Consider the following 25890-nt stretch of genomic DNA (forward strand, 5'->3'; position numbering starts at 1 on the left):
GGTCCTAATCCAGGCACTTGTCATCTCCCGTCTGGACTACTGCAACTCGCTGTTGGCTGGGCTCCCTGCCTGTGCCATTAAACCCCTACAACTCATCCAGAACGCCGCAGCCCGTCTGGTGTTCAACCTTCCCAAGTTCTCTCACGTCACCCCGCTCCTCCGCTCTCTCCACTGGCTTCCAGTTGAAGCTCGCATCCGCTACAAGACCATCGTGCTTGCCTACGGAGCTGTGAGGGGAACGGCACCTCCGTACCTTCAGGCTCTGATCAGGCCCTACACCCAAACAAGGGCACTGCGTTCATCCACCTCTGGCCTGCTCGCCTCCCTACCTCTGAGGAAGTACAGCTCCCGCTCAGCCCAGTCAAAACTGTTCGCTGCTCTGGCACCCCAATGGTGGAACAAACTCCCCCACGACGCCAGGTCAGCGGAGTCAATCACCACCTTCCGGAAACACCTGAAACACCACCTCTTTAAGGAATACCTAGGATAGGATAAAGTAATCCTTCTAACCCCCCCCCCCCCCCCCCCCCCCTTAAAAGAGTTAGATGCACTATTGTAAAGTGGTTGTTCCACTGGATATCATAAGGTGAATGCACCAACTTGTAAGTCGCTCTGGATAAGAGCGTCTGCTAAATGACTTAAATGTAAATGTCTTAATTAATAAAGACAATCAAAAGTCTTTGTACTTTTTTTGTAAGAGTTGTTAATTTGTTAGGGTATTGATTAAAGGTGCAACACAGTAGGGATTATTTAATTAGCATTGATCTAGTTCAGTCTTATCACTCACTTAAACAGATTTAATAATAATCTCTTAATCTCTTATCTTGATGACTGGACATTTTTGCTTACTTTGTTGTTCTAAATAGAGACAGCTAGAAGAGCCATGGGTCATATTAGATTGTGTTTAAATGTAGGAAAGGAGCTTTATATGCCACCAAAAATGGGAGGACCCCCAGACAACCCCACCAAGTTATGCCTCCCCCCACACTTCTAAAACCAAAGTTGCACCCCTGGAAATTACCTTTCGATTTCTAACACTTCAGCTTTACAGATTTAATAGAGCCCTTACTGTTGAGGCACATTGTGTATATACCTATATTCAAATGTTTCCCTTCCACTTGAGCATTGCAAAAAAAGCTTGGATTTGCCAGGAGCATTCTCCAACCAACTGAACAATTTGGACAACAGCTTCATAACCGTGCACACTGAGGACTGACACAAGAGGATCATTTGGTGTCTGTAAGTAATGGACTTGAACAGATACATCTTGACCAATCAATTGGGTTCGTCAAACCAGGGTCTGTAACCAAGTTCATTACCAGGATTCCCTTTTTATGGCCGAGATTCAGCAATTGTTTTAAAGATGGGGTTAATTTTGTGAGAACTTTGTAATGAGTTTCCCGAGTTTAACATAATCAGCAGGTAGCCGAGTCTGCAACTGTGGAGTTATGTCGCGTTTAAGTTCTAGTCGGTACTAGGAAACTGAAATGTTCAAATTTTTTACTGGTTATAGTTATTCACGTGCCTCGTTCAACCAGTTAGCAAGTCGAACATTTCTAAGTTTCCTAGTTCTGACTAGCACGTGAACGCGGCATTACATCAACATCCAACGCGTCATCATCATATCACGCATACATAGGCCAACACAAAATATTCTCAAGTACACGGTGCTGTGGACGGTGCTCAAATAGGGTTTAGGTTTTTATTTTACCCAAAACTATCTAAAAACAATCTGAATGGCATGATTACAATGAGCATGTTGAATATTTTTATTCTATTGCCGAAGGCTCTGCGCCTGGCTTAATTGAATATAAATTGCCGCCAGGGAAAGTTGTGCAGATGATTTCAGGCAACTGATATTAGTATTATATAGCCTATGGGCGGCCAATTACAGGTAGGCCTACTAAAACTATAATAAAATGTATAATCAAATCTCCACCACTAACTTGGAGATAAACCGCCCGTCTCTCTCCCTCTCTCTCTCTCTCTCTCTTGCGCTCTCTCCCGCTTCATATCAGCAACAGTATACTCAACACTTTTCAGGATATGAGTGTGTCGAGAGCGCACTTGACGAACGTTCTGTCTTTCAAGGAGTTCACTTCACCTTTTGCTCACTCCACTTGAGGTACCACGTCTTTGATCAAATATATCTGTTTCCTTAATTTTTGAAGAATTGCAGCTTTCGTTTTTACTTCATTAGCAAGGTAAGACTTACGGTGAGTTCAGTTATTATTTACTATTATAAATTATCATTATTATCTTTACTATAATAAGGGTTTGATCAAGTGTTTTTCCCCAGTGATTTGTTGTTGATATTAATCAGAATATTAGGCTACTGTTGTTGGCAGGCTACTTTACAGCTGTATAGTAAGTTGTTGTAGTAGTAATAGGAGTATAACAATAGTACAACTACCATCTGTTTGACATGTTTATTAGAACAAGATCCCACATTGAATACATGTCTAAACCTTTATTTCATTCATCCTACAGTTGTACATTTAGCAAATGTGAAAGAATATCCCAGGAGACAATCAATCTGAATTTAATTACAATGACTAACAGGCAAGGAGATAATAAACTACAATAGTTCTCAGTAAACCTTACTTTATTTGAACATTGGAATAATATTTTGGGGTTCAGATCTATTGAATGCAGGTTTTAAACATTGCAGATATGTTCTGAAGATATCTGTATCGTCAGCATAAAGAATCATATCCATCTTTCATCCAAGTCAAATGATCTGTGTTGGCTTGGACAATGGGTGTAATGCTTCTGACTGACTGTCTGCATTCTCTACTCCTCCAATCACTGATCTATCCAGTCAGCCGCAATCCTTACCATAAACTAGTTTATATTGAGTGTGACTGACTTTGCATATCCAAACTACTGAATGATATGTGGAGATTTACATCATATCATATTAAAGGTATTTATTAATCATTTTACAACACTCATTATTTTTATTTTATTAACCAGAGGTACTTGTACATCAAATTGATGGTCATGCAGGCATGTCAGCAATCTGAACTATCAGCAATTACATTAAAGTTCAAAGGCACTAAGTTAATAAGGCTTACATGTGGTGGTAAGCTTGCATGGGATGGGATAGTTCAGATATTAATTGGATCCACTGCTCTATGTACAGTATCAGCCAAAAGTTTGGACACACCTAGTCATTTTAAACAGGACAATGACCCAACACACCTCCAGGCTGTGTAAGGGCTATTTGACCAAGAAGAAGAGTGATGGAGTGCTGCATATGTGGGAACTCCTTCAAGACCATTGAAAAACATTCCAGGTGGAGCTGGTTGACAGAATGCCAAGAGTGTGCAATGCTGTCATCAAGGCAAAGGGTGGCTACTTTGAAGAATCTCAAATATAAACTATATATTGTTTAACACTTTTTTGGTACTACATGATTCCATATGTGTTATTTCATAGTTTTGATTGCTTCTCTATTATTCCACAGTGTAGAAAATAGTAAAAATATAGAAAAACCCTTGAATGAGTAGGTGTGTCCAAACTCTTGACTGATACTGTATATTTGATGTCTTTAAAACCCTGGCCATTTCAAGCTGGGGGGAGGGATTACAGCTGTTTGAGCAGCCAGGCATGCACTTATACAGGGCCAGCCCTGGGCATAGGTGACATGAGGTCATGAGTTGAGATCCCTCTTAGGCTCTTAGGCTGACCAAAAAAATAGAATAAATACATGTAGGAAATCAGTCGGGGTCTCAACTTACTGTTAGAATAGTGTAATACACAAGGTGCGGTTGTGAATCAGCAGTTTTCCTCTTATGTAAGTCACTGACAGTCACTCAATTAGCCCATGTCAGCTAACATTTTTTTAGATCTAAACTGGCCGAAATTACTGATCGGGCATGAAGGGCACGTGCCCAGGGGCCCTGACTTCTAGGCTGTCCCCATTGATTGTGTTAGTCACTCTTACTCAGATATCATATTAACATGGAATATGTGTAGAATTTCAGGAAATATGCTGTAAAACTGAAGTTTTTTCTCTCCGCCCTGAGGCAAAATTAGTAGAATTCCATGAAATATGTTGTAAAATTGTTAAATGTTATCTATGTCCCATGGCAAAATTTGTAGAATTTCAGGAAATGTACGTTAAAACAAATGTATACTAATAATACTTATCTCTATGCCGTCAAGAGGGGGTCTTCTAAAATGTTTTGCCGGCGAGGTGGGGGGCCCCCAACCAAATCTCTCTTAGGGCCCCCAAAAGGCTAGGGCCGGCCCTGCATTTATACTATAAAATATTTTTACATCAGTTTTGTGGAAAATTCTATGCATTTCACAAGAGCTACCTCTCCTCAAAACTTGTTTCCCTTAAGCTTTTTAAATATGGTACAGTTGGCATGGGAATGGATTCATGATAGTGAATGATTCTTTTTTTTTCAAGTCGTTTAGTAAATGAAAGGAAAATGTATGAAGGGGTTTAGAATATTTTCTCATTAATCACTACAGAATTAATCTACTTTAATTAGCATACTGTAGAAAGCCTACAAACATATGTTCTGATTGATTAATGTAATGTCCATATTGATGGATCTATTGGTTGTGTCTGTGTTGTGACTACTCAGGGGTCATCTGAAAACTTGGCTTTTGGCCCATGGTCACTGTAACCACGGCCACTGTAATAGTTTCTAATAGTTTGGAGAAAACCACAACCATTAAACTCAACCATTAAACCAAATGTCACACTCGTATCCAATCACGGTTAGTGGTGTGACAATTATGAAATTTAGGGTAATGACTAAGTGTGATGCAAATGTTGACAGTTCTAATCATAATTCTAATAATAATAAAACATGTTTTGCTTGAAATGCATCATAATGCATCCTTATAAATTAGCTATGATATACCTAATGTATACAATACAGCTTTGGTGACACACCCCGTCTCGAAAATGAATAGTTTCTCCTCCCAACGGGTAGCCGTCATTGTAAATAAAATAAAATTCTTAATGACTTGCCTAGTTAAATAAAGGTTCAATAAAACAATAAAAAAACATGCCATTCTGCTGTAAAATGATTACCATCATTACTCACTTCATGTCAACAACAAAAAAAATGGTATTGAATATACTATATCTACTTAAAAATAAAGTTTAACCCCCCCCTAAAATACATTTATTAAGACTATTATGACAGGTTTTTTTCTCTCAGAATAATCTAAAGGCGAAAGAAACGCACACCTATTTAGGCGAGGTGCTGGCTAGCGGAGTGGAACACTTAAAAAATAAAGGAGAGTTCAAGAAAGTTCATGGTTATTTCCCATAATTGTCGGTTACACGATTATACGATAATAGTGCCAGCTCTAATCATGGTGATACTTTCTTTTAAGGGGGTCTGTCAGGCATCTTTGAGAAATCCACCAAGCTTGTTGTCTTGCCTAGGACTTTATTTTGTCATTTAATCTCCTTTCTAAGGATTTCAAAATGTGACTGTCCTTCCTTTACCAAATCTTCACTATTGTATAATCATGTGTTATTTCATTAATTATTTTGTTGTATGAAAGCCTTCAAAAAATAGTAAAAGCTTTGACATTTTCCCTGTAAATTATGTGTCCGCTATTCATACACACATTTTACAGGGATTCCAAGATTAATTACAACCATCATTACTGTGTCTTATAAAATGTACATTACCAGAAGTAATTATTGAAATTATTGCTTCAACTTTGTTGATGGGCTTCATTGAAGTCCTCAACCAATCATGCTGCATGCATGATTAGTTTTCATGCAGAATAGAAGAAATTTAAGGAAACGAAGGAAAGGAGAAAGCCATATATTTATACTGTTCTGCTTATTCTGCTCCAGATATTACCACAAGCCCGTTCTCCCCGATTAAGATGCCACCAACCTCATGTGCACTGAACAAAAATATAAACACAACATGCAACAATTTCAAAGATTTTACTGAGTTACAGTTCATATAAGTAAATCAGTCAATTGACATAAATTTATTAGGCCCTAATCTATGGATTTCACATAACTGGGAATACAGATATACATCTGTTGGTCACAGATACCTTAAAAAAAAGGTAGGGGCGTTGATCAGAAAACCAGTCAGTTTCTGGTGTGACCACCATTTTCCTCATGCAGCGCTACACATCTCATTCACATAGAGTTGATCATGCTGTTGATTGTGGCCTGTGGAAGGCTGTCCCACTCCTCTTCAATGACTGTGCGAAGTTGCTGGATATTGGCGGGAAGTGGAACACGCTATCGCACCTGTCGATCCTCAATGGGTGACATGTCTGGTGAGTATGCAGGCCACGGAAGAACTGGGCCATTTTCAGCTTCCAGGAATTGTGTACATGTCCTTGCAACATAAGGCTGTGCATTATCATGCTGAAACATGAGGTGATGGCGGCGGATGAATGGCATCTGTGGCATTGTGTTGTGCGACAAAACTGCACATTAGAGTGGCCTTTTATTGTCCCCAGCACAAGATGCACGTGTAATGATCATGCTGTTTAATCAGCTTCTTCATATGCCTCACCTGTCAAGTGGATGGATTATCTTGATAAATAAGAAATGCTCACTAACAGGGATGTAAACAAATTTGTGCACACAATTTGAGAGAAATAATATTTTTGTGTGTATGGAACATTTCTGGGATCTTTTACTTCAGTAGAAAGCCAGTATGAGGTTTAGGCTCAGGCGAGAATGAAAGGTCAGCGGGCGCGTGGGAGTGAAAATATCTATAGAGTTAAAAAAGTACTCTCACTCAAAACCGTGAAGAGGATTAACCCAAGGAGTCCGAGATGCAAAAATAATATCATGAATTTAATACATGCTCGAAAGAATACAAACGTGAAAGTGCAAGGAGCTATATAACAAATAAAAAGGAAGGAGCATACGTTTTGGTCTTATGCCTTCATCAGTGCTGTACAAACAAATTAAGAAGACACATACTTAAGAAGACACACCTGATGTGTGTAACAGGTGCAACAGGTGCAAGCAGATAGTTAATTAGAGACTGGCGAATCCGGAGTCAATGCATATTAACAAGGAATATATAGAACAGTATCAAAAATGGACAATTCAAATGTCACATATAATTGGAAAGAGACAAGAGCCTGGGCTACATAGCAATATCAGAAGCAATAGATATGAAATACTGGGGGACTGCTGGTGCATGTAGACAACACTACTGGAAACATACAAGGTCCAATTCCTCATTAAGCCCTTTGGGGTGTAGAGTTTTTAAATAGAAGATCCATCTTGCTTCCCACTGGAGTAGGCGCTCATCCGTATTGCGGCATCTGCGGCTTGACCAAACATGGTCAATGGCACCGAACTTAAGATCAGTCACAGAATGATTAGGCCCATGAAAATGTCTGGCCACTGGTGATTTTAAGTAATTTCTTCAGATAGCACTGCATTGCTCGTTGATGCGTAACTGTAGTTGTCTGAGCGTAATACAACTGTATGGACAAGACAGTAGATGCACTACATTGTTAGATTGACATGTAATTAATCTATTGATGGTCTATTCTTTATTTGTGATGAAAGATCTGAACGTGTGGCACTTTTTAATACCTGTACAGGCCGCAGGCCTTTATTTCAGCTCATGAAACCTGGGACCAACACTTTACATGTTGCCTATACATTTTTGTTCAGTGTACAATCATTTAGGATCTACATCATTCACTTGTTTGAATGCCATTGTTTTCCAGTTATGAGCATTTTATTCTCATTGTTTGTCACTAAAACTTCCCCAACCCCTGTGCTTTGCCTCTTCCATGGTAAGCTGCTAAGTGGCTGGTACCCAGGGCTTCCCTACTGCTGTGTAGTTTATCGGTTACAGTATGGAAGGCAGTGGCACTGGATGGACTGGAGGTCTGCTGCCCTCTGTAGGCGAAGAGGCAACTAAGGAGCACTCAGTCTTTGAGGTGGCTGTCCAGAACAGCTTGGCCAACCACAGCTCCCTGTTTGCAGACGTGGCTCTGCTGCAGAGCTTCAAGCTGCTCATTATCCCATGCTACGCCCTGGTGGTGGTGGTGGGTGTGTTGGGGAACTACTTGCTGCTCTACGTCATCTGCCGCACCCGCAAGATGCACAATGTCTCCAACTTCTTCATCGGGAATCTGGCCTTCTCAGACATGCTGATGTGTGTGACCTGTGTACCATTCACCCTGGCCTATGCCTTCAACCCCCGTGGCTGGGTGTTTGGAAGGTTTATGTGCTACCTGGTGTTCCTGATCCAGCCAGTCACAGTTTACGTGTCTGTCTTCACCCTCACCGCCATTGCTGTCGACAGGTGGGTGGGTCCCTCTGACTTGAGATAACAAAAAGCCCATCGGTTTTGACTGGATAGTTTCAAATGAACTGAAATACAAAAAAAGTATGTAAAATAATATAATTGTAATTATTGATCTTTATGAAAATGTTTTTCAAAGCAATGAATAAATCAATATTACTGTCCCTCTGTGTCCCTGCCAGGTACTATGCCACTGTGCATCCTCTGAAGAAGCGCACCTCGGTGGCCACCTGTGCCTATGTGCTGTCAGGGATCTGGCTGCTGTCCTGTGGTCTGGTGGCTCCAGCTGTGGCCCACACCTACCACGTGGAATTCAGAGAGGAGGGCCTCACCATCTGTGAGGAGTTCTGGCTGGGGCAAGAGAAGGAGAGGCTAGCCTACGCCTATAGCACCTTGCTGGTTACCTACGTCCTGCCACTCTCTGCCGTCTGTGTCTCCTACCTCTGCATCTCTGTCAAGCTGAGGAACTGTGTGGCACCGGGACATCGGACCCGGGACCAGGCAGAGGCGCAGCGAGCCCGGAAGCGGAAGATCTTCCGTCTGGTTGCGCTGGTTGTGGCAGCCTTTGGGGTGTGCTGGCTGCCCATTCACGTGTTCAACGTATTGCGTGACATCGACATCCGCCTCATCAACAAGCGCCACTTCCTGCTCATCCAACTAATGTGCCATCTGTGTGCCATGAGCTCGTCCTGCTGTAACCCCTTCCTGTACGCCTGGCTGCACGACCGCTTCCGCGCCGAGCTGAGGAAGATGTTCACCTGCCACCGCCGCATCGGCATCCCTGCCAACCACTGTGCTACAGCCAGCGTGGCCCTGTGACTGTGCAGGGACAAGGAGATAGAAGAGACAGAAGATATCTGATACCAGTGTAAACATGTTGTAGGTCCAATTTTCTGATTATTTGCTATTGACCTAATGTGGACATGACAAGAGTTAATTGTGACTTACAGCTGATTACAGAGATATTAGGTGGTTCCCTAGTCATTTTTCGATGAACAAATCAATTGAACATGCATGAGGTGATTGCCTGGAAAGAATGAATGAACTGATTGAATGCCAATAATATGAAGGTAACACAAGAGAGAAAAAAGCAAGAGAAAGAATAAAAGGAGAGGGAAGGAGAAAGAGGAGGCGAGGTGACAGGACCACCAAACAAATTTTATTTTGAAGGCCATTTTGCACAGCCACAGTCAATGTTTAACACCAAGAAACATCAGCAAGCAGGAGATTCATCTGCCAAAAATGAGAGGTTTGGTGGATAATTTCAAGGCACGGGTCACACAATAGTTGCTTCTACATACGCGATATCCCCCATAACTCCAGATGGACAGTTGTCTGCTGAGGTTAGAGGGTAGTAGTTGTCCCACCTAGCTATCTTAAGATTAATGCACTAACTGTAGGTCGCTCTGGATGAGAGCGTCTGCTAAATGACTAAAATGTCAATGTAAATAGTCAATGCAGGTTTGGTCCCCAGACTGGTGTTTGGCAGTGGATGACATGCTTAATGACATGAATACAGATATAATCTCGGTCTCCACTCTGTGAATAAACATGCTTAATAAAACAGTAGGTGGTGTTTGTTCCCCCATGGTTACATCCCTATTTTTATTCCAGTCTTATCAGTCTGTTACCCATCTTTGTCTCTGGGGAACGTACACCGCTTCTGAAAATAGTCATGTAGAATTGTTTGCTAACCGAGTGGCGCAGCGGTCTAAGGCACTGCATCGCGGTATTGTGGCATCACTACAGCCGGGGTTATATCCCAGGCTGTGTCACAACCGGTCGTGACCGGGAGTCCCATAGGACTGCGTACAATTAGCCAAGCGTCGTCCGGGTTAGAGGAGGGTTTGGACGGGGGCGGGGGGGGGCTTTACTCATTGCGCTCTATTGACCCCTTGTGGCCGGCCGGGCGCCTGCAGGCTGACCACGGTCGTCAGTTGAACGGTGTTTCCTCCGACACATTGGTGCAACTGGCTTCCGGGTTAAGTGAGCGGGTGTTAAGAAGCGCGGGTTTGGCGGGTCATGTTTCGCCATGAGGACGCATGACTCGACCTTTGCCTCCCCCTAGCCCATTGTGGAGTTGCATATCACGAATTTAGAGAGACAAAGGGTATAAAATTACAAAAAACTCAAATGTATTTAGGTGTTTGTTAGGCATTTGCTGAGGTCATGCTTCCCACTGCATGCTTGCATTAATGACTGCATTATAGTTTAACTGAGGTGTTGATTCTTATTGGTTTTTTAGACCAACCACAAAAAACCTTCCCCACTTTCAATACATTTAGCGAAATGTCATGGTGCCTTGCTTTAGTTGTTGTGAATCCCTAATAAATGGCCTTCTGTGGTTTGTGTCATGCCATATAAAATGTCTGTCCTTAAGTGATTGCATGCAATTATGTGTAAAATTCTGAATAAACAAACACTGAGAATTGGCCAATTGCTGATTGAAAAAAAAGCTAATAAGCTTAACGTATTACAGATGGCAAATGTCTTAAATCATTAAAAACTTAATTAAATCAAATAACAACACAAAACAATATTTACACAGGACTGGATTCAGGATTCATATACACTTATTAGGCTATATCACTTAAATGCAATGTTAGTTTTTAGGCATAGTTTGTAGATGTAAATATCATAATGAATAGACTGAGAAGGAGTAAATGGAATATTTAGAGGCAAGACTGCAGGTAACTAGAGAACAACTAGAATGCACTAATCCAAGAACAAGTAAACAAAAACTAATATTTTATTTCAACAAGTAAACAGTGATCTGTATGACTGTCCACAAATTCCATCTGAGGTTGCTGTGGTCACGTATGGTTGCCATGGTCACATATTAGGGATTTTATATTCTGTTAATGTGTTAGGCCTATGCGATAACAATCCTCACACCACCCAATAGCATCCGAAAAAATCCATAGAGAGCAACAAACACACTTGAGAACAATGTGGATTCAGCAACAATGACTTTGAGGCTGTGTTTACACAGGAAACCCAATTTTGATCATTTTTCACTCATTGGTCTTTTAAATCAATCAGATCAGCCCTGAAAAAGTTCTGATGTGAAAAGATCTGATGTGATTGGTCAAAAGATCAAATAGTGGGAAAAATATCAGAATTGGTCTGCCTGTGTAAACGCAGCCTATAGAGAGCTGAAATCTAGATGACCAACACATAACATCTGTACAAACTAAACTCCCCCCCCCCCCGCCAAAAAAAAGTATATATATATATATATATTTTAGGTTAACAGCTGTAGACCACCTAACAACCAACACTACTGTTTGGAAAAACACATTTAGGCTATTCTGTCTGTTCTACTGTGCAGTGACAATATTGACACTAACTAGGCAAAGCAGAGGCTTCCTTTTGGCCACTTCAAACAGCAAATCAAGCCCAGATATCCTATTGTGCTTGAAGTGCAGACCATTATGGTGTGAAAACAATCTTTCAATCAAACAAAGAAATTAAGGACATAATCACCATCAAACAAATATAGGCCTGCCCTAATTCAGTACATGGAACAACATTAGTGCCAAAAATATTATCAAAATTAAGTTTGTTCTGAAATGTCTGTCCTATATCTGAGAGATATAAGAAAGATCAGGAAACACGTTATTTTGTTTTACATGTATTTAACCCCTTATTTTTGTCACTTAACGGTCGACATATGTACTTCCATTCATTTTTTAAACTCGTACCAGGGGACCTTCAGAGTCTTGTGAGGCCTGTGGGTGTCCTAGAGCAAAACAGAGTCTCACCTTTCCAAAAAGGGGTCATATTAGTGTATAGCGAAACTGTTTGGACTGAAGTTGGCAGAGTCCCAAGACAAATGTGGGGGGTCGTAGAGCAAAATGGAGAACACCATCATGTTCATCAGAGTCTCAACCGTTCGGACGCTTCAGACAATTTTGTGGGAAGACCAATTTTCAGGATGTCTCATGGTCTGACAAACTCTGTTCTTGCTCTGTCACATTTCACTGCAGATGCGGAAGTGCCACATCAGCGGATGCAGTGGATCCAATGCAAAAAATGTATATCTTAAAGGAAAACTCCACCCAAAAACTATATTTAGGTATTTAATTAATTAGTCCATTGTTGACATAGTCCCAAAATGTTTCACTTGTCAGTAATCAAGTTTTCAAGATATGTAACTTTTAAAATATAGAAATGTTCACCGTATGATGCATTTTGCTTCATGTGATGCTGCACTTTGTATCATATGCTGCAAAATACATCATACGGGGATGATTTCTGTATTTTTATACTGGGGATTTTTATGAGCGACTCCGGGATGCTGGCCTTCTAGGCAGAGTTGCAAAGAAAAAGCCATATCTCAGACTCACCAATAAAAATAAAAGATTAAGATGGGCAAAATAACACAGACACTTGACAGAGGAACTCTGCCTAGAAGGCCAGCACCCCGGAGTTGCCTCTTCACTGTTGACTTTGAGACTGGTGTTTTGCGTGTACTATTTATTGAAGCTGCCAGTTGAGGACTTGTGAGGCATCTGTTTCTCAAACTAGACACTCTAATGTACTTGTCCTCTTGCTCAGTTGTGCACCGGGGCCTCCCACTCCTCTTTCTATTCTGGTTAGAGCCAGTTTGCGCTGTTCTGTGAAGGGAGTAGTACACAGCGTTGTACTAGAGCTTCAGTTTCTTGGCAATTTCTCACATGGAATAGCCTTCATTTCTCAGAATAAGAATAGACTGACGAGTTTCAGAAGAAAGGTCTTTGTTTCTGGCCATTTTGAGCCTGTTATCGAACCCACAAATGCTGATGCTCCAGTTCCTAAACTAGTCTAAAGAAGGCCAGTTTTATTGCTTCTTTAATCAGCCCAACAGTTTTCAGCTGTGCTAACATAATTGCAAAAGGGTTTTCTAATGATCAATTAGCCTTTTAAAATGATCAACTTGGATTAGCTAACACAACGTGCCATTGGAACACAGGAGTGATGGTTGCTGATAATGGGCCTCTGTACGCCTATTTTTTTATTTATTTTTTATTTCACCTTTATTTAACCAGGTAAGCTAGTTGAGAACAAGTTCTCATTTACAACTGCGACCTGGCCAAGATAAAGCAAAGCAGTGCGACAGAAACAACAACACAGAGTTACATGGAATAAACAAGTGCACAGTCAATAACACAATAGAAAAAAAGAAAGTCTATATACAGTGTGTGCAAATGGCATGAGGAGGAATGGCAATAAATAGGCCATAGTAGCAAAGTAATTACAATTTAGCAGATTAACACTGGAGTGATAGATGAGCAGATGATGATGAGCAGATGATGGTGTGTAAGTAGTGATATTGGTGTGCAAAAGAGCAGCAAAGTAAATAAAAAACAATATGGGGATGAGGTAGGTATATTGGGTGGTTTATTTACAGATGGACTATGTACAGCTGCAGCGATCGGTTAGCTGCTCAGATAGCTGATGTTTAAAGTTAGTGAGGGAAATGTAAGTCTCCAGCTTCAGCGATTTTTGCAATTCGTTCCAGTCACTGGCAGCAGAGAACTGGAGGGAAAGGCGGCCAAAGAGGTGTTGGCTTTGGGGATGACCAGTGAGATATACCTGCTGGAGCGCGTGCTACAGGTGGGTGTTGTTATCGTGACCAGTGAGCTGAGATAAGGCGGAGCTTTACCTAGCATAGACTTGTAGATGACCTGGAGCCAGTGGGTCTGGCGATGAATATGTAGCGAGGGCCAGCCGACTAGAGCATACAGGTCGCAGTGGTGGATGGTGTAAGGCGCTTTGGTAACAAAACGGATGGCACTGTGATAGACTGCATCCAATTTGCTGAGCAGAGTATTGGAAGCTATTTTGTAGATGACATCGCCGAAGTCGAGGATCAGTAGGATAGTCAGTTTTACTAGGGTAAGTTTGGCGGCGTGAGTGAAGGAGGCTTTGTTGCGAAATAGAAAGCCGATTCTAGATTTGATTTTGGATTGGAGATGTTTGATATGAGTCTGGAAGGAGAGTTTACAGTCTAGCCAGACACCTAGGTATTTGTAGTTGTCCACGTATTCTAGGTCAGAACCGTCCAGAGTAGTGATGCTAGTCGGGCGGGCGGGTGCGGGCAGCAAACGGTTGAAAATAATGCATTTGGTTTTGTTAGCGTTTAAGAGCAGTTGGAGGCCACGGAAGGAGTGTGAGATGACATTGAAACTCATTTGGAGGTTAGTTAACACAGTGTCCAAAGAAGGGCCATATGTATGCAGAATGGTGTCGTCTGCATAGAGGTGGATCAGGGAATCACCCGCAGCAAGAGCGACATCATTGATATATACAGAGAAAAGAGTCGGCCCGAGAATTGAACCCTGTGGTACCCCCATAGAGACTGCCAGAGGTCCGAACAACAGGCCCTCCGATTTGACACACTGAACTCTATCTGCAAAGTAGTTGGTGAACCAGGCGAGGCAGTCATTTGAGAAACCAAGGCTATTGAGTCTGCCAATAAGAATACGGTGATTGACAGAGTCGAAAGCCTTGGCCAGGTCGATGAAGACGGCTGCACAGTAATGTCTTTTATCGATGGCGTTTATGATATCGTTTAGTACCTTGAGCGTGGCTTAGGTGCACCCGTGACCAGCTCGGAATCCGGATTGCACAGCGGAGAAGGTACGGTGGGATTCAAAATGGTCAGTGATCTGTTTATTAACTTGGCTTTCAAAGACTTTAGAAAGGCAGGGCAGGATGGATATAGGTCTGTAACAGTTTGGGTCTAGAGTGTCACCCCCTTTGAAGAGGGGGATGACCACGGCAGCTTTCCAATCTTTAGGGATCTCGGATGAAATGAAAGAGAGGTTGAACAGACTGGTAATAGGGGTTGCAACAATGGCGGAGGATAATTTTAGAAAGAGAGGGTCCAGATTGTCTAGCCCAGCTGATTTGTACGAGTCCAGGTTTTGCAGCTCTTTCAGAACATCTCCTTGGGTGAAGGAGAAGCTGAGGAGGCTCGGGCAAGTAACTGCGAGGGGTGCGGAGCTGTTGGCCGGGGTTGGGGTAGCCAGGAGGAAAGCATGGCCAGCCGTAGAGAAATGCTTATTGAAATGTTCGATTATCATGGATTTATCGGTGGTGACCGTTTCGCCTAGCCTCAGTGCAGTGGGCAGCTGGGAGGAGGTGCTCTTGTTCTCCATGGACTTTACAGTGTCCCAAAACTTTTTGGAGTTAGAGCTACAGGATGCAAATTTCTGTTTGAAAAAGCTAGCCTTTGCTTTCCTGACTGACTGTGTGTATTGGTTCCTGACTTCCCTGAACAGTTGCATAACGCGGAGACTATTCGATGCTAATGCAGTACACCACAGGATGTTTTTGTGCTGGTCAAGGGCAGTCAGGTCTGGAGTGAACCAAGGGCTATATCTGTTCTTAGTTCTACATTTTTTGAAAGGGGCATGCTTTTTTAAGATGGTGAGGAAATTACTTTTAATGAACGACCAGGCATCCTCGACTGATGGGATGAGGTCAATATCCTTCCAGGATACCTGGGCCAGGTTGATTAGAAAGGCCTGCTCGCAGAAGTGTTTTAGGGGGCGTTTGACAGTGATGAGGGGTGGTCGTTTGACCACGGACCCATAGCGGATGCAGGCAATAAGGCAGTGATTGCTGAGATCCTGATTGAAAACAGCAGAGGTGTATTTGGAGGGCAAGTTGGTCAGGATAATATCTATGAGGGTGCCCATGTTTACGGATTTAGGGTTGTACCTGTTGGTTTCCTTTATAATTTGTGTGAGATTGAGGGCATCTAGCTAAGATTGTAGGACTGCTGGGGTGTTAAGCATATCCCAGTTTAGGTCACCTAACAGAACGAACTCTGAAGATAGATGGGGGGAAATCAATTCGCATATGGTGTTCAGGGCACAGCTGGGAGCTGAGGGGGGTCTATAACAGGCGGCAACAGTGAGATACTTATTTCTGGAGAGATTCATTTTTAAAATTAGAAGCTCAAACTGTTTGGGCATAGACCTGGAAAGTATGACAGAACTTTGCAAGCTATCTCTGCAGTAGATTGCAACTCCTCCCCCTTTAACAGTTCTATCTTGACGGAAAATGTTGTAGTTGGGTATGGAAATCTCAGAATTTTTGGTGGCCTTCCTAAGCCAGGATTCAGACCCGGCAAGGACATTGGGGTTGGTGGAGTGTGCTAAAGCAGTGAGTAAAACAAACTTAGGGAGGAGGCTTCTGATGTTAACATGCATAAAACCAAGGCTTTTTCGATTACAGAAGTCAACAAATGAGAGTGCCTGGGGACACGCAGGGCCTGGGTTAGCTTCCACATCACCCGAGGAACAGAGGAGGAGTAGGATGAGGGTACGGCTAAGGCTAGCAAAACTGGTTGTCTAGTGCGTTGGGGACAGAGAATAAAATTTCTGGGCGTGGTAGAATAGATTCAGGGCATAATCTGCAGACAGGGGTATGGTGGGGTGCGGGTACAGTGGAGGTAAGCCCAGGCACTGAGTGATGATAAGAGAGGTTGCATCTCTGGACATGCTGGTTATACTGGGTGAGGTCACCGCATGTGAGAGCTAGCTAAGTCAACAACGGATAAGAGAACAACAGCTAATCAGCTAAGTCAACAACAACAGGTAAAATGGCAATGAATGGGCAGGGAGGGTCGGTTAACTACACACAGGACCTGAGTTCAGGGCTAGGGCGACAGATAAACAAAGGTAAACAAAGTGGAGTACCGTGATAAATGAACAGTCCAGCAGGCATCAGCTATGTAGCCAAGTGATCATAGGGTGTACAGCAATAGATGAAACAGGGAAACCGCTAGGCAGTCGTTACTACGCTAGCACGCGGGAGACACAGCGTTTAAAGTTAGCAGTCAGGGGTAAGTAGAAGCGTCTGCGCCGTCGTCCGGCAAAGGCCGGTTGAAGGCACAGCTGATGGAATTACGTCTGCGGCCCAGTTGTGGTGGTATGGCAGGGCGCCGTGTCGACGAAGGGACCAGGCCAGATGGCGAAAGAGGTATTTCGTTTGCGCCTGTCTCAGGGCTAGCTTCGGGGCTGGGTCCCTCAGTTGAAGATAGCTAGCTGTGATGATTAATGGGCCTGGGGTTTACGGCAGGAATCTGGCGATGTAGTGGAGAAAAACAGTCCGAGGCTGGCAGGTATTATCCAGGCTAAAAAAACGGCTGGTGCCTGAGCAGAGGGTAAAGGCCGCTAGCAGTGGCTAACAATGACTAAATGGCTAGTAACTTAGCTAATTAGCTGGCTACCTTCTGATGAAAGTTTTGGCTATAGGGTCTAAAGAAAATAGCGGATCCGTGTCATATTGAGTGAGGCGGGTTACCGGAAGGTATATTTAATTGAAAAATGGAAAAAGAGATTGAAAAATAAATTGGAATATATACAAAAAATACAAAAAGTAAATGACGGGACAACAAATCACGTCTGCACTGCTACGCCATCTTGGATTTTTTATGTAGATATTCTGCCGTTTCCAGCTACAATAGTCATTTACAACATTAACAACGTCTACACTGTATTTCTGATCAATTTGATGTTATTTTAATGAGCAAAAAATGTGCTTTTCTTTCAAAAACAAGGACATTTCTAAGTGACCCCAAACTTTTGAACGGTAGTGTACTGTATGTGCAGCACTTTGTTAATTAAAGCATCAATTTATCAAATCAGTTCTTGTTTTATTGCACAAACGGCGCGCATCACCTGTCAAACTCTGTAATGTCTCAGAAAACACAGTGATATTGCTATGCACAGGAATAGTATTATCAGAGGACGTTGGAGTTTTAAAAAAAAACTGTAGGTTATTCTGTCTGCAATTGTTACTCCTCCTGCCAATCTGACATGGCAGATTCTAATATTAACCTCTCTTGGGTACGTGAGACGTTAGCGTCCCACCTCTTCAACAGCCAGTGAAACTGCTGGGCGCCAAATTCAAATACAGAAATACTCATTATAAAAATTCAGAAAACAAAACATATTTTACATAGGTTTAAAGATTAACTTCTTGTGAATCCAACCACGGTGTCAGATTTAAAAAATGCTTTACGGCGAAAGCATACCTTACGATTATTTGAGAACATAGCCCAGCAGACAAATCATTACAAACAGTAACCAGCCAAGTAGAAGAGTTACACAAGTCAGAAATAGAGATCAAATTAATCCCTTATCTTTGATGATCTTCATATGGTTGCACTCAGCAGACATTCATTTACTCAATAAATCTTCATTTTGTTGGATAAAGTCTCTTTATATCCAAAAACCTCAGTTTTGTTCGCGCGTTTTCTCCAGTAATCCACAGGCTCAAACGCCGTCAAAGCAGGCAGACAAAAAATCCAAATTGTATCTGTAAAGTTCATAGAAACATGTCAAACGATGTTTATATTCAATCCTCAGGTTGTTTTTAGCCTAAATAATCGATAATATTTAAACCGGACAATAACAGTCAATATAAAAGGTAAACAAAAGGCACTCTCTCGGTCGCGCACATGAAAAAGCTCTGTGACACTTTAGGGTCCACTCATTCAGACTGCTCTTACTTCCTCATTTTTCAGAATACAAGCCTAAAACAATTTCTAAAGACTGTTGACATCTAGTGGAAGGCATAGGAACTGCATTTTGAGTCCTAAGTCAATGGATACTGTAATGGCATTGAATAGAAAACTACAAAACCAAAAATAAAACGACTTCCCGAATGGATTTATCTCAGGTTTTCGCCTGCCAAATCAGTTCTGTTATACTCACAGACACTATTTTAACAGTTTTGGAAACTTTAGAGTGTTTTCTATCCAAATCTACCAGTTATATGCATATAATATCTTCTGGGCCCGAGAAGCAGGCAGTTTAATTTGGGCATGCTTTTCATCCAAAATTCCGAATGCTGCCCCCTACCCTAGGAAGTTTTAAGGATGTGGTGTTTTGCGCTCTTACAACATAATTACATTACCCAACATCCCCCAGTAAAACTAACCATGAAGAGAATGATATTGTTTGGCATCTGAGTCAAAGCGTAATTCCGTTACCATGGAATTGCCCAATAAGCATCAAATGTCTGCCTAATAACAGCAACATGTATTTAGTCATGCAATTTATTTATCAGGTAATCAAGGCTAATGCTTACAGTTGAGGTGAATGATTACACACTTGCGCCTGACAGTGTGTCTCCAGTTGTTCAATGATAGTGGTGGGGGAGCCATTATCTTCAGAGTCTTCCCCATCTCCTGGTAGACCACGCCTATCAGCCTGGGGTTTGCCTCCAGGAGACAACTCATGGTGCCCATTGCGATGAGACAACTCATGGTTCCCATTACGATGAGACAACTCATGGTACCCATTGCGATGGGCCAGCACCCAGAATCCTACCAGAGCCTCTTTCTTCTGCAGGCTGACCAGGATTAAGTTAAGGTGCTCATTGGACTGCTTCAAATAGGTCTCTGCAGTCTCTTCCATGAGGAAGGTAAGTCTAAGAATGCAACAGAGAGCCCGCACCCGGTGTATCCCTGTTTTAAAGAAGTGATACAGTATTGTCAGCCAAACATTATTAAAAGACACAGTATTTTGTGATATCCAACCCTCACATTGTGTCAGTTGTTCAACAACAAGTTGAAGGAAACAGTAGTAGTAGTAGTTCTCTACAGGGAAACTGCCGTTCCTACCTTTTATCTGATCCCGGCATAGCGTCTTGTCCTCTTCTGTGCAATTCCTGTATCTGACATCTACAGGAACAAAACAAGCAGATAAGGAAAAACAAACAAAGTATTCAGTTAGCTAAATCACAGTCACAAACAATGATGTTTGACAGAGATGTTGAATGGCCTTACAGACCAAGACTCAAGCCTTACTGACTAACATTCAGAAGGAAAGCACATTCTTATAGACAGCTGCATACATCGTTTAGCTAAGAAGATGACAGATAAACCATAGTTAGTTAACTAGCTACCTGTGCCCTGTGTCTTCACTTCAGGTGGTGGCGAGTAGCAGTGGAGGCTGCTGAGGGGTGGACGGCTCATATCAATGGCTGAAACGGAATAAATGTCTTTGATACCATTCCTCCCATTCAGCTCCAGTTATCACCATGAGCCCGTCCTCCCCAATTAACCTCTCTGGAATATGTGGGACGCTAGCTTCCCGTATGGCCAACATCCAGTGAAAATCCAGAGCGCCAAATTCAAATAAATTACTATAAACATTTTAACTTTCATGAAATCACACATGCAATACACCAAATTAAAGCTACACTTGTTGTGAATCCAGCCAATGTGTCAGATTTCAAAAAGGCTTTACGACGAAAGCACACCAAACGATTATGTTAGGTCAGTACATAGTCACAGAAAAACAGCCATTTTTCCAGCCAAAGAGAGGAGTCACAAAAAGCAGAAATAGAGATAAAATGAATCACTAACCTTTGATGATCTTCATCAGATGACACGCATAGGACTTCATGTTACACAATACATGTATGTTTTGTTCGATAAAGCTCAAATTTATATCCAAAAATCTCAGTTTACATTGGCACGTTACGTTCAGTAATGTTTTGCTTCCAAAACATCCAGTGATTTTGCAGAGAGCCACATCAATTTACAGAAATACTCATCATAAATGTTGATGAAAATACATATGTTATGCATGGAACTTTAGATAAACTTCTCCTTAATGCAACCGCTGTGTCAGATTTCAAAAAAGCTTTACCGAAAAAGCACACCATGCAATAATCTGAGTACAGCGCTCAGAGCCCAAACAAGCCAAACAGATATCCGCCATGTTGTGGAGTCAACAAAGTCAGAAATAGCATTCTAAATATTCACTTACCTTTGATGATCTTCATCAGAATGTACTCCCAGGAATCCCAGTTCCACAATAAATGTTTGATTTGTTCGATAAAGTCCATAATTTATGTCCAAATACCTCCTTTTGTTCGTGCGTTTAGTACACAATCCAAAATGACGACGCGCGGGCAGGTCCAGGCGAAAGTTCAGACGAAAAGTCATATTACAGTTCGTAGAAACATGTCAAACTAAGTATAGAATCAATCTTTAGGATGTTTTTATCATAAATCTTCAATAATGTTCCAACCAGAGAATTCCTTTGTCTTCAGAAATGCAATGGAACGCAAGCTACCTCTCATGTGAATGCGCATGACCAGCTCATGGCACTCTGCCAGACCTCTGACTCAATCCCCTCTCATTCCCCCCTCCTTTATAGTAGAAGCATCAAACAAGGTTCTAAAGACTGTTGAAATCTAGTGGAAGCCTTAGGAAGTGCAATATGACCCAATTTCCACTGTATCTTGGATAGGCAAAGAGTTGAAAAACTGCAAACATCAGATTTCCCACTTCCTGATTTGATTTTTTCTCAGGTTTTTGCCTGCCATATGAGTTATGTTATACTCACAGACATCATTCAAACAGTTTTAGAAGCTTCAGAGTGTTTTCCATCCAAATCTACTAATTATATGCATATTCTAGCATTTATGACTGAGTAGCAGGCAGTTTACTCTGGGCACCTTTTTATCCAAGCTACTCAATACCGCCCCCCTGTCCCAAAGAAGTAAAGGTGCCAACAACTTCCTGTGGTGAGTAGACCTTCAGATACCACAGTGCCACAATTTACACATTATAGACCTGACAATAGTCACGTCTATTATAGGCATTGGTTGAAGCTCAGTGTTAAATTCAAATCTCCCTATCATCATATCAATATGACACCAATCTCGATGAAAATTCCCAAATCAACTTGATTGGAGGTACACAACACAATCCCGCCTCTCGTCATGAGTCATCCGTCCATTACCGAGATGCACATACCACAATTTTTAACAGGGTCTTTAGCAATTGAATTTTAAGAGGATTTCTTGCTCCTACCTAGCTCAAATTCTAGACGTCATATTAAAACGAGACTATAGCGCCCATTAAATGACCATTGGATTTAAAAAAATGCGGATTGACTAAGTGTGTAGGTGCAACCTGGTCTCAAAGCATTTCGTATTATTCTGTATGTAAATCTGTGATGCTCCATTTAGTATGATATGTTAACTTTAGTATGGTTACAAAAGACAGATGGTTACTTAAGGCAACCCAAAGGTTGCTAGTTTGAATTTCATCACAGACAACTTTAGCATTTTAGCTAATTAGCAACTTTTCAACTACTTACTACTATTTAGCTACTGCTGCTTGCGTCTTACTAGAACGCAGGAGAGATCAGCTCAAGGACTCTCAAGGAAGAGGTCGTTGTCCTCATCCGTGAGATGCATGCCATCCCTATGGCAGGGTTTCCCAAACTCGGTCCTGGTGATCAGTAGGGTTATGAGCTGGGATCTTATCAATAAATAAAATCAATAAAACGCATGACATTGTGAGGGTTCACAAGTAGAGCATGTGTTATGCTGTATTATAATGTTGTATAACAATGTTACATAATCACCTTCCGGTGTAATAACCATGGAAATTAAAAACAAAAAACATGCTTGAAGTGAGAATAGGTATTGGTCTGAAGCCAAAAAAGAAAGGAAATTCACATAAGCATCACAATGCCTATTACACCGATGCTCTACCAAGGTTTTTCAGCACACAGATTTATCTACTACCGTAGCTAAAGTACCAGTCAAACGTTTGGACACACCTACTCATTCCAGGGTTTTTCTTTAATTTTTACTATTTTCTAGATTGTAGAATAATAGTTAAAAATTTAACTATGAAATATCACATATTGAATCAAGTAGTAACCAAAAAAGTCTTAAACAAATCAAAATATATTCTATATTTCAGATTCTTCAAAGTAGCCACCTTTTCCCTTGATAACAGCATTGCACACTCTTGGCATTCTCTCAACCAGCTTCATGAGGTAGTCACCTGGAATGCTTTTCAATTAACAGGTGTGTTAAAAGTTAATTTAATGCGTTTGAGCCAATCAGTTGTGTTGTGACAAGGTGGGGGTGGTTTACAGTAGATAGCCCTATTTGGTCCATATTATGGCAAGACCAGCTCAAATAAGCAAAGAGAAATGATCATTACTTTAAGACATGAGGGTTAGTCAATATGGAACATTTAAAAGAAATTGACATTTTCTTAAAGTGCAGTCACAAAAACCATCAAGCGCTATGATGAAACTGGCTCTCATGAGGACCGCCACAGGAAAGGAAGACCCAGAGTTACCTCTGCTGCAGAGGATTAATTCATCAGAGTTACCAGTCTCTGAAATTGAGTTCAAGTAACAGATACATCTCAACATCAACTGTTCAGTGGAGGCTGCGTGAATCAGGCCTTCATGGTCGAATTGCTGCAAAGAAACCACTACTAAAGTTTGCTTTCATTTAATAATAAAAAGCATGAAAAGGTAGCATAATGGGATAATATCTTATTGTGGTGTGTAAGGAATCCAATACTTTAGCTTGCATGAGGTACAAATCACATTATTTTGGCAGCACCTCCTCTAAGAGTATGAATTAGGCTGTTTGAGAAGATTTGAATCCTAAGCAACCTGGCTACACATAGCTACTGTAGTAGGTCAAAGCTGTGTGCCGGAAAACCTTGGTAGAGCATCGGTGAAATAGGCACTGTGGCGGTCATGAATTTTCAGCTTCAGACCAATGCCTATTCTCACTTAAAACATTGTTTTTGGTTTTTAATACAAAAAACACTTCTGACAGATAGCAGCTATCTTAACTTTAAATAGATAGCAGGCTAAATGTAGCTAGCTACGTTAGTTAGCAAAACATACAATTGTGAGCCAGCCAACACTTACAGTTATTATTCATGTGCTGTGAACGACGAATGAAAGTTTTGAATTCTTCTTCTTCTTCTTTGGTATCATGGCGTTCACACATCTATTTTGTGCATGCCGCCACCTACTGTGCGGTAGCGTGTGGTCAATTACGTTATATTTTGTGATACAAAAATAAAAAGGAAGGCGGGGAAAGCAAAAATTGCACCACCAACTAACCCTACACCTATACAACTTTTTCATAAACAAAAATTATACATATATTTTATAATGTATAATAATAAAATCCCCTTCCAACTAAACCCTACACTCAATAAAAATCCACTATCCCATTCCACTACCTTGACCCTTTCTGTTCCTGCAGCTTTCCAATGACTTGAGAGGACGGGACACCGCCACTCAAAACACCCTGTAACTTTTCTGAAGTCAAATCTCATATAACCAAATACTTCTCTGTATCTGCCACCACAACATCTATTTTCTGTCATTTACGTTACAGTTGATAACCATTGCTATGAACGCTAAGAAGCCAACCTTACAGAAGCATACATCACTCGTTGGCCTATCCCTCTGTGCTGGCACAGATCTACAACTCACAGGGATCCTCTCCGGATCCCTCACCCTTGACCCATCCTCCTCTACTTTTTTCACTGCCTCAGCATACAACACCTTCTGCACTACTCTGACTAGCCACCTCAACCTGCCTCTCTTGCACCGGACACTTCCAATCTCCAGCACCCCTACAGTTGACACAAAATGTTATCCACCGAAACTACACAATCGTCTGTCCCATGCCCTCCTGCAAACTTCCAACATCTTGGAATCCCCCTCTGGACACTGCTGCAACATGACCATAAATTTTGCACCTGAAACAACACAGTGGATTCGGCACACAAGCTCTAACAGCATAACTGATATATCCTAACATGACTTTTTCGGGTAAAAACTCAAAACGACTGACAGTGACTCCTCTATTTCACCACCAGGTATGCGTTACACCAAACGGCGGGCGTCACAAACACTAGGAATCTTCAACTTCAATTGCTCCATCTCCACACTTAAAGCTACCCCAGAAATCACGCCTTTCAATGCTACCCTATTACTAAGGGCAAAGCAAGAAACAGATCTTGACCCAAGTTGAGTGACACGGAGCACCCGCTCCCTCTGGCAGAAGAAACACAAACAAATATCCCAAGTCCACTACAGGTTACTGATTCAACTGCACCCAACTCCTTTCCACCCACCCTGAAACCACAAATGTATGCACCAAAAGGCAAGGATCTACTTTCTCCAAAAATCTCTCATACTAGAACAGCTTCTTCTTTATGTCCATTGATGCCAAGCTTAGGTTCCGAGCTCTTCACCACACCTTCCACCTCACTTAACTCGCCCTCATTCACTTCCATTTCACCTCCAGAACTCACCCTCATTCACTTCCATTTCACCTCCAGAATTCGGTTTGGTGCACGGCTCACTTTGATTGCACTTGACACCAATCTTCTTCGACAACCCATCTCCATCTTCCTCAAATTCAAATCCAACCTCTACTTTCCTCATTCTCTTCGACCTCTTCTTTCTTCTCCATTCCTCCTCAGAAATCCACTTTTCTGTGCCCATGTCCCAGTATTCCTCTTCTTCCAACTTTGATTGCGACCTGGTGGCATCCCAACGTAACTCCATCTCATAATACGAAACTCGATCGAGCCTTACACACTACCACCCTTACCTTAGTTCTGCTTTTGAAAACCTTAGTTCTGCTTTTGAAAGCAACTGCAACATTCCCATTGAAACAGCATAATATAGCTGCTATATTCATAGTGTGAACAGTGAAAACTTGATTTAAAGTGCTTCATGAAGTAATGGTCAAAGAGAGAGGTGTGGGTCTACTCCAACCAGAGGCTAAATAAATGTTA

At 41.7% G+C, this 25890-nt stretch overlaps 1 protein-coding gene across 2 annotated transcripts; it reads left to right on the forward strand.

The window, feature by feature from the left end:
• Positions 1 to 1686: 1686 nt before the first annotated feature.
• On the forward strand, positions 1687 to 10719 carry LOC139535960 (prolactin-releasing peptide receptor-like). 2 transcript variants are annotated; one of them, XM_071335966.1, is made up of 3 exons: positions 1687 to 2216; positions 7779 to 8288; positions 8471 to 10719. In XM_071335966.1, the coding sequence occupies exons 2-3, from the start codon at positions 7837 to 7839 to the stop codon at positions 9105 to 9107; spliced, it is 1089 nt and encodes a 362-aa protein (XP_071192067.1). In that variant the 5' UTR covers positions 1687 to 2216; positions 7779 to 7836; the 3' UTR covers positions 9108 to 10719. The 2 variants fall into 2 exon arrangements, with proteins under 2 accessions (XP_071192067.1, XP_071192078.1); XM_071335977.1 differs by having other exon boundaries at positions 1687 to 2204.
• Positions 10720 to 25890: the final 15171 nt, after the last annotated feature.

Source organism: Salvelinus alpinus, chromosome 1 (assembly GCF_045679555.1).
Source record: "Salvelinus alpinus chromosome 1, SLU_Salpinus.1, whole genome shotgun sequence".
NCBI lineage: Eukaryota > Metazoa > Chordata > Actinopteri > Salmoniformes > Salmonidae > Salvelinus > Salvelinus alpinus.

Coding starts and splice junctions, on each gene's coding strand:
- LOC139535960 (XM_071335966.1), top strand. CDS start 7,837: ATGGAAGGCAGTGGCACTGGATGGACTGGAGGTCTGCTGCCCTCTGTA. Junction 8,289..8,470: donor ACCGCCATTGCTGTCGACAG/GTGGGTGGGTCC, acceptor TGTCCCTGCCAG/GTACTATGCCACTGTGCATC.